The following is a 10,192-nucleotide window of genomic DNA, read 5'->3' on the forward strand; positions in this document are numbered from 1 at the left end:
GATAGAACACAAATTTGGATTGGACCCTTGTTAGCAAAATGTTACAATACTTGCAGTTGCATGACTGTTCTCAAAGGTTGGAAATGAGAAATGAAAACTCACATTGAATGAGCAGCAAAAGCAGCAGCAGGCAGGTGTCTAGTGCGCCCCACATTGTTCTGTAACAGATCCGATATACAAATCAGCTTCATATCTTTCAAGCCATTATACAGATAATCAGATAGGCCTATGGCAAGAAATGTAACATGCTTAGGGCCTATGTGATGAATGCCATTATTGTTACTGTAGCCCTTGATTGTGACTCCATCCTACTCTGAATACACAACTGCCAGTTAGGCTATAAGATATTTTCTCTTTTTAATAAGCCACAAACCCCAAAGATGATTGCCTGTGACAATCACAGTAGACTCATACCTCGGGCTAGTCCTTCTTAAATACTCAGATCAGACCTTACTTATGCCATCAACGCCCTATAAGCTTACCATCCAAAGTCATTTTAAGGTCCAGTAGTTTGTTTCCTACCCATTGCCCTTTCACCAATTTGGTATTTTAGCAAATAATGTAGGCCTAATAATATACTAGGTTGACACTTGACAGAGTGGGTTTTGAAGTCAAAGCTATGACTGACAGTGTTGCCAGATTGGGCTGTTTCCCGCCCAATTGGGCTGCTTAGGATGGCCTTGTGCGGGGAAAAAAATGGCATTTAGCAGAAAAACCCGCCCAATATTTATCCATTTCACTACTTGTAAAGTTATGGTAATAGGCTGGTACAGTAAGCCTAATGAAAAATGTGAAATTTGTGAATGAATATCATGTATGCTATTTTGGAAACGAAGGGCATGCTAAAAACATTAAAATTTCGTGAAATGCTATTCATCTAAGGCATAGGTGGCTAATCTGCGGCTCTCGAGCCGCATGCGGCTCTTTGCCTGGTGTCCTTGTGACCTCTTGCGTTCATGTCCAAGTTTGTGTTTATGTCCCATAGGCAATATGTATTGGAATTGCGCACACAAACTTGATTAGAACTATGACAAATAAGTGCCCTGAGGTCTTGGTACTGTAGGCCTAGCCTAAATGTGTCCTGAATTATCATGCTGGTTTGTGACATTTGTTACTTCATTGGCCCAAATACAAGACGTGATTTAAGCCTATGTTTTAAAAATAGCGCTTTAAAAAGTGACCGAGTCTTTCGCTGACTAAAGTAGCGGAAAAAAAATCTTTTAACCTGAAATATTTGGCCATCACTCCTCAAGGCAATACAACTCTCAAAAAGGTCAAGAAAATGTACTGTCCATATTTGTAGATTCTATCGCTCAGATATGGCGGTAATAGGCCTAAATGTGCAAATGTATCTGCTCAAAAGAGAGGGTCTGTCTGGAGCAGAGATGCGCCGAGAATCTCCGTGCTGCGTAGCATTGGTTATTTGTGCTCTGTTAGAAGGAGTGGCTATTGACCCGAATGTGAAATTATGTTTTTGTTGTAAATTTCGCGGGCTATAGACCAAATAGCGCCAAAAATAATGTTTTATCCTGGTTTTCGCTGTGAATGTCGGCCGTGGTCTATCAGTCATTGTCAAAGCGGCGCAGGCAGGCAGCATGAAGGTGGGAAAAAAATTTAATTTGACTTGTCGCTTGTCCGCGCTCAGTTTAGTCTCAAAAAGAAAACTTTATTTCCCCCCAGGCCCCCTGTCAGCACCCGCTGAAACATTAATGTGGAAAATGAACAGCGATTTGACGAACCATCTTGTTAAGTTTTGGATGGTGTCGTCGTTCCTTTGTTGCTGTAGCCTACCATTGTTTTATGTAAAACAACATTTTATCTTGCAAAAAACCCTTTCCCCAAAAAATTGAAGCAGTAAAAAAAGGGGGAGGGGGCATCTTATATGTAACATCAATCTGACACTCTGTGTGTGTGTGTGTGTGTGTGTGTGTGTGTGTGTGTGTGTGTGTAAGGAAGAGATGGTTGATGTTCATGCCCAATTGTTGTTGTGTATGCTGGTCTGTGGTGGGAGAGGATGGATGATGCCCATGTTGGTGGGTGCGCATTTATATGCCCGCGTCATGTTTGTGTGCCGATGTGGCTCTTTGCTGTGACACATTACAAAATGTGGCTCTTGGTCTCCGACAGGTTGGCCACCCTGGCCTAAGGGAAGTAGCCTAACCAGCTGAGGGACATGCAAATAAATCGCTTTGCATGAATAACTTTGAAAGTGTCTGCTGTAAGCTAATGATAATATCGCTTAACAGACGCAATTTCACGGGAGATTGTCGATGTAGGCTACTATGATTAGCCATCAATGCAGAACAAGCAAAATCGCGCTGGCGGGCTGGTTAAAAAAAACGCGGTCACTCGGCATGATTTAGCCGCTGTTATTATACGTCTAATAGCGCATCGATTTAGCCAGAGTTAAATCCACGGATTGAACTACGCCTACTATTTGACGGACCCACATGCCCCACATAGTGCAAGGTATTGATAAACTAAGTTATCTAACTCCAGTGATAGCCTACATTAGGCTACGCAGGTAGGTTTCAAGTTTCAGTGTCCCGCTGCACCTGATTCATTCTCACATGCGGCCGAATGCAACTGCCAGTGTGAAGACTTTGGCACAAAAAGTGTTAACATCCCATAACTCGAAAGCGACATGACCTGCCTGATGTGGCTAAATTTCCTACCTTTTTTCTTCTTTTTGTTGTGTCCAGCAACGATGCAGCGCCGGCGATGGGATAGGTTCTCTTCTCACCTGAGCTTCTATGACAGGTGGAATCATCCGAGTATGCTTACCTGCCTTGGCACCACCCACCATATCGCAATTAATCAGGAAGTCAGCTCTGCCATATACCTCTAGTTCCCTTATGAAAACATAGTAGGCCTACACTGTCTCGTCGGCCTGTACAGTATTAGTCACTGAGTAGCCTAACATTTTGAACACGATATGAGTAGCCTACCCTTCCCGCGTAGCGCGTGCGTGTAGGCCTACAGCGTTTGAAGCCCAGATCATGCGTCCCACGAATTGACAGTTTGTCCCGCATAATCAAGTGTGCTCGAAGTAGAAAGAATGGTCTCTCTATCCCTGAGACCACATAGGCAGTCACACAGGGGTTCCAAGACCCACCTCCATCAAAGCAAGTCAGAGGTGGGATAGCCTAACTTCGTTCCATGCTACGTCACACCTTGCCAGCAGAGGTCCACAAAGCGCGAATAATGCCCGCGCATATAATAAGCCTACGCCCTCGACGCATTCCTAGTTTACCTAGGGGGGGGGGGGGGGGTAAATATTATTTATATTATGTATTTATTTAGAAAATACTGGCCTCTTTGTCATAGGCATACAGGGATGGACAACCTGAATTCATTAATTTACATTTCAGTGTCACTGTTCCTGTTTGACCTGTTTTGTTTCTGTCCAATTCAACTAACAGTAGGCCTAGAACTATATGGTTCTACAGAATGCACAGAATTCAGGTGTTCAAGTTCAAGTAGCTTACATAAATAGGTAGGCCTACATAGTGCCCACAAGAACAATTCAAGACACATGTAACACAAGTAGGCCTAATATCAGGGAGGAGAAGAATAAAAACTCGAGACAAGAAATAGTAAAAAGGCAATTGTGCAAAAGCATATTCTGAGAGTAGCCTAAGTGTTGGCAAATGTGCAAAAAAACATGTAGGCCTACTCCGAGTTGAGTTTGACAAGAGTAGGCTAAGAGTAGGCCAGAAATGAGTGTTGACAGATACATCTACGATATTGTGATGTAGAAGTAAGAGAAAAAAAGATGTATTGCAATGCACGGTAATCAAGGTAGAAAAAGATTCTGGTAATCCCTCCAGAAGCATGCTCATATCACCACCAATCCGTGGGCCGATTTTACTGGTAATTTATGGTTAGATAGACACCTGGAGGGCTCCACAAATGACAGTATCTCAAACCTGCGATGAAATTTGCCAGAGAAGGCCCCGCTGTGGTACAAATGGTAGGGCACCACACTGTTACGCCATGGACCCGGGTTTGATTCCCGACCCGAGGTCATTTCCCGATCCTCCCCGTCTCTCTCTCCCACTCGCTTCCTGTCCCACTGTTCAGTTTCCTGTCTACATAGAAAATGAAATACACCCACAGATATAGGCCTACATGATTAAAAAAAAGAAATTTGTCAGAGAATAGGAGATGATCTGAGCAGGTTCAGCAAGGCTGGAATAATCTGATTCATCTTTGAGAAGGGTGTTTGACTGAAGCCACATAGGCCTAGAAAGTTTTGTTTTGTTTTGTGTTTTTGCTGAATAGAAGGACAGTAGTCCAAGCTACGCACCTCGGCCAGTAGTGTGTGGGCAGCCGTGGCCTAGTGGTTAGAGAGTTCAATCTAGGGGTTGCGGGTTCGAATCCCCACTGACCTCTCCCTATATCTCCATCCATGGCTGAAGTGCCCTTGAGCAAGGCACCTAACCCCACATTGCTCCAGGGACCGTAACCAATACCCTGAAAAATAATAACTTAAGTCGCTTTGGATAAATAAAAGGGTTAGCTAAGTGCAATGTAATATCAAGTAGTAATGTGTGTTTTTTTATTTTTTTATATATATAGAGTAAATAACGAGTACACACACACACAAACACACAACTAAACTAAACTTAACATCATGTCAGGAGTCTACCCTGGGGCAAGGCCAGTTCAAGCATTAGTCTAGTAGATTCTCTCGAAAGAGGAATGTCTTTAGTTGATCAATACTCTGTCATGGCCAGTCCCCTCTGTAGGCCTTAAGTTCATCGAAAACCTCCAAAATGTGAACAAGAGGAAGAGGGATGGTAACAATTCATCAAAGCCTATAGCAACCTGAATGTGTGCACCAGGAGTGGAATTAAGTCATCCAAGAACCATGTGAGTGATTAGTGGAGAGAGCATACTAAGATGCCTCCCACAGTAAAAAAGAAAACGTGGACAATATTTTTCATGAACAAATATTGCAAATGTTTTATCACCAAAAAGTTGAAAGACTCAAACAAACTATTCTTTCTAGTTTCAGGTTACAGAGTAGAACTACAGAGCACAGAGTAGACCATCACAGAAAAGGGTTGATAAAATAAAAGTCACACATTACTAACAATTCTAACAGTGGGATAATGTAAGGGGTTGCTGATTAGATTGTACTACTGTAGTTTTACATCATTACACAGGGCATTTAGTAGGCCTACATTACAACTTGGGTGACTGCCATTGAGATAATAGCACATGTCTTGACAGATTAGAAACACCAGGTGACGCCCTTCTCCATTCTGTCAGTGTACACGCTCTTCTTGACTTGACTTATGATGCATGTCTGGATCACCGATGATTTCTTCAACCTGTCAGGTTGAAGGTGGTATTCCGACCTTAAATCTCGATTAGGCTACACATTGGGCTTCCTAAAACTTGGTGTTTATTCCAAAACGAGGACACATTTTCATAGAGGTTATAAAGTCTTGGCTACACGAAGCACGTGTTGAAACTGTTCATTTTAGGAGTACCAGAACCGGAAATGGAATCTTAACCTGTTAATTGGAACGGGAGGGCTTACCTTCATGTCAACACTTGTCGACTGTAGTTCTACACTATTTCTCAAGCGCGCGCCTTCGTTCCCGCAATACGTAGTCTGTCCGTAGTCAGATGTTGATATTTCTGTCACGGTGAAACAAAGTAGCCTACAGAAGTAACGGCGACTCAGTTTGGACTGCAAACGTCGTCATAGCCAATAACTATTCCGGCTACTGTCAAAAAATGAAGGACGACAATTTAACCGAAAACGTAACCAAGATTTTCCAAGATGCTCCCGCCGCAAGGAAGGCTCTTCTTGACAATTATGACAATCTCTTAAAAGTGGCCGAATACTGCGAGAGCAATTATTGTAAGGTAAGTTCCGCTATGTGGTAGATGGCCTATGGCCTACTTTGTTTATGTATATGCCTATGCGTAATCTTCTTTATGTTGTCTGTGGAATGGAAATGCTGTAGCCTATGGCGCACGATACAGTTTGTCTCTTCACCGCTTCACTTGTTTGTTATTGCAGTCTCAGAGAAGGCTTTGGTTGGTGACATTCCTATTCCATTTCTACGATTTCATATTACAATTATTGAAATGTGGCTTCTTATTGTTTGTTTGTTTTTTTCTGTATATTTGTGTCGGCCTATTTAGAGGCAAAATTCTTCTTGTTAGTTTTCAGGTAGACACACCCCTCCTGAAAAGGGCCCACAGGCTGCTGTTTTTGCTCTCTGACAGACTGAGAATGTGTGTGTGTGTGTGTGTGTGTGTGTGTGTGTGTGTGTGTGTGTGTGTGTGTGTGTGTGTGTGTGTGTGTGTGTGTGTGTGTGTGTCCGATGCAAGCCCAGACATGATGTGTGGTGGTGAGCCGAGTAACCTCATCTGTGGTATGCTCTGCACTGACAGGAGAACTTATCCCGACTTGTTTGTGTCATGTCTGTATCATTGCCTAACACTACTCCCAAGAAAATATCATTACTGCAGCAGACATATTTCCTTTTATTATTAAAGTCTTGGTCCAAGGATATGTGTCACTTTAGTTTGGTGGTTCACAACAGATGACAAGTTCATCGACATTTGCACACATCGTAAGGTCAGACATTTAAACATGTCTAGGAATAGGTCTATTATTATGCTTTTATATGTATGATGACTGTTTTTTTTTGTTTCGTAATGATTGATGCCATAATGTATGGGCACAAAGTGGGGCCTACTATATTGTCACTCTAAATATGTAGGAACTTTCTATTAAATTAAATATGGAGTGATGAATCAGAGTAGGCCGGGGGGGATTAGTCCCCCACACACACACATTTGGGGTTGCATGCCCACCCACGGAGAGTCTGGCCGGAGTCATTTCCAGATCCTCCTCTGTCCCATTCGCTTCCTGTCACCATCTTCAACTGTCCTATCAAAAAAAGGCATAAAAGAAAAGAATCAGATAAGGCCAACTATCAAGTCCCCAGTCCAGAGGTGGAAAGAGTACTAAAATATTGTACTCAAGTACAAGTAATGTTACTCTGTTGAAAATGTACTCAAGTACGAGAAAATTTACCAGTCAAAAAATCTACTCAAGTAAAAGTAAAAAGTAAATCATTTAAAATGTACTTTGAGTAAAGCTAAAAAGTTACTTTTTAACAATCAGCGTTTTCTGCCTCTAGATGTGCAAGGGGTGCACTGGGTTAGAGGAAGAACAGCTAATTTTGATCTCCTCTGAGTTGAGTGAATCTCCATCGTCAGCCTCCATCATCGTTTGAGTGAGAGACAGGTCGCACGCGCCAACTCTTTATAAACTAGGCTAGAATTCTAGATTTTATTTTATTTTTTTACTCAGTAACACTTGTGCTGTAAAATGTACCGAAGTACATTACTCGAAAGAAAATGTACTTCAGTAAAAGTAAAATTACTAATTTTTAAAAGTAGTTTAAAAAGTACAAGTACACAAAAAAGCTACTCAGTACAGTAACGCGAGTAAAGTAATTAGTTACTTTCCACCTCTGCCCCAGTCCTACTTACAGAACATGTAGTAGCATATAACATACTGTATACTTGACACAACAAATATTACATAACAGTTTGGTAAAACATAAACAAATACATTCTACAGTGTGGGGCTGTGGATTGTTTCACACATGTCAGAATGTGTGTGTGTGTGTGTGTGTGTGTGTGTGTGTGTGTGTGTGTGTGTGTGTGTGTGTGTGTGTGTGTGTGTGTGTGTGTGTGTGTGTGTGTGTGTGTGTGTGTGTGTGTGTGTGTGTGTGTGTGGACTTGAACAACAGATAAGAGGGAAGCATTAAAACAAAGTCCATTCGTCTATGAGCTTAATTACCTTGAGGGCGCAGCAGTGACGACTTCCCCATGCACACTAACATAATAAATATCGCCTTAACTTAAGTATGCTGACAAGTAGGCTAGTACTCACTGGCCTCAATGTCACTTTAAGACACAAATCTAATTTCTAGATTATGAGCCAGGAGTGTTGAGCTATATGTATGCGCGCGCACACGCACACACACACCTACACCAGGGATGGGCAACTGGAGGCCCGGGGGCCACATGCGGCCCGCCTCCTTACTCAGATAACTTAAACAAATATTAATGACAAGATTTTTTTTAAGCCACAACTGAATTAATCTATTGTAATTATGCTGTTGGGCGATAGAGAACACACAATATCCGCAGTAAGTGAGCAACCAACTGCACCTCGAACTCTACCAGTTGCAGTCAGGTGCGTGGTCATGTGGCCCTACGATGGTGGCGAGGAAAAAATGTGACCCTGGGGGCGTATTACAGAAAACTTCCTATCTTCAGTCGTCCTATCTTAACTTTTGACTTGAGATAAGATTTTTTCCAGTTTGGTATTACAGAAACAAATCCTAACTTCATTTAGGATTCTTATCTTATCTTTGGAAATCCTATCTTATCTTGAGTTAGGAATCCTAAAGTAGCGATCTAAACATCTACGATCTACTTTTTATGTCTGTTACCTGACAACATGCACCGCAACCTAGCAACAGTAGTGCGACGCAAGGTAGAATGCACAGATTTGACTGCTGCTGCATCTCGCGGTCTGCGTGATACTAAACCAGAGAGGAAGAGGACGTGAATATTTCGCTAAACTTTTTAAGCTCATTACTTTTAAATAACGCACTTATTAGTGACGTTCCACCGAACGGATTTATAATACAGCAACATCTGTGAGGACGAAATTAGGTCACTCTCGCTGCCTGCAACCTCAAGTTGACCAAATGCATTGGTTTCAGTCCCAATAAAGTGCTTCCCATTTTCCATATTTTCATCCCAATGCTTTGTTTTTCCAAGCGAATGCACGCAAAACAGTTAAGACGTAATCTCATGAAATGTCTTTGTATGACCAGCGCATGTAAAGGCTATAAATAAATGACAATTAGCCGACTTGGCTTGACCCATGGTCGGCTGTGTCAATTATATAAGGAAGTTGATATCGGACTTCACATCGAAGTCGGGTATATTTATAATCAACTCTTCACTTCACACATCGTTTGGGTCAGTCAATATAGCCTAATTTAATTAACATTTCACTTAACTTCACTTTTAATTAACGTTCACAATTGCGTTGTTTTCCCGGATAGACTTCACTGTTAGCTCTGGCTGAAACAGCAAGCTGAACGTGGGTAAATGGTGATGAACACCAGCTAAATTTTGGCTAACAAATCAATGGATAACTGGAATTAGGACAGCTGGGTGGCTGTCCTAAAGTTAGGACCAATTATTTAGGATTTTTCGAAGTTAGGATGCTTCTGTAATACCCCTTTCTTAACTTAAGATAGGATGCGCAAAACAACTTAGGAAACGCTGTTCTGTAATACGCTTTTCCTAAATTCGGTCCTAAAGTGCCGTTGCCGCGGTAACTAGACAGATAAGATAAGATTTTCAAGATAGGAAGTTTCTGTAATACGCCCCCTGCTTATCGTGATTGTTGCCCATCCCTGGCCTACACCAAGCAGGCTCATTTCATATATTACTAAGCATGCTAATGTAACGGAGGCTAACTGGCAGAGTTGGCGTGGAGCGTTGGTAAACCTCCCTCCCAAAGCCTCATACAGTATCGATGCCGTTGGGCTGGGGGACTGGTCTCTTGGTCCAGCGGTATCGTACTGTGTCTCCCGTTGCCGGACCGTTGTAGTTGACGAGGTTGCACGTTCGCGCCCCGAGGGGGACGAGCAGGTGCAAGATGACCTCCGTCACACTAATACACAGTAGAGCATGACACGGGAGTGTATTTTCACTCCCGTCCCATCCCGGTCCCAGAAAAAAAATCCCATCCCGTCCCATCCCGAACTGGAGTAAAAGAAACAAATCTCATCCCGTCCACTCCTGAAAATAATGTTTCCCAATCCTGCCCACTCCCACTCAAAATCAACCCCACTCCCGTATCGTCAAAAAACTAGACTTTTTTTGTTTGTTTCTCAAAGAAAAAATCAGCGGTATTCCCGCTCCCGTTCATTTCTATTCCCGATCCTGCCCGCTCCCATTCATCTTTATTCCCGTTCCTGCCCGCTCCCGTTCATCTTTAAAATTTTGACTCCCATCCCGTTGGAATCCTGCAGGACCCGCGGGACCCACGGGAATTCCTGAAAAATGTCATCCTCTAATACACACTTACTACAGGGCTGATAGTATTCAGACTCCATGCCTGATT

At 42.5% G+C, this 10,192-nt stretch overlaps 1 protein-coding gene across 1 annotated transcript in view; it reads left to right on the forward strand.

Moving 5' to 3' along the window:
- Window positions 1-5,742: 5,742 nt before the first annotated feature.
- The window catches only part of abi3b (ABI family, member 3b), a 12,797-nt gene continuing 8,347 nt past the window's right edge, over window positions 5,743-10,192 (forward strand). The window contains exon 1 of the mRNA XM_063220793.1: window positions 5,743-5,883. Coding sequence (XP_063076863.1) covers window positions 5,752-5,883 — 132 coding nt within the window. The 5' untranslated portion in view covers window positions 5,743-5,751. The remainder of the gene's footprint in view (window positions 5,884-10,192) is intronic.

This window comes from Engraulis encrasicolus, chromosome 17 (genome assembly GCF_034702125.1).
Source record: "Engraulis encrasicolus isolate BLACKSEA-1 chromosome 17, IST_EnEncr_1.0, whole genome shotgun sequence".
NCBI classification, from domain to species: Eukaryota; Metazoa; Chordata; class Actinopteri; order Clupeiformes; family Engraulidae; genus Engraulis; species Engraulis encrasicolus.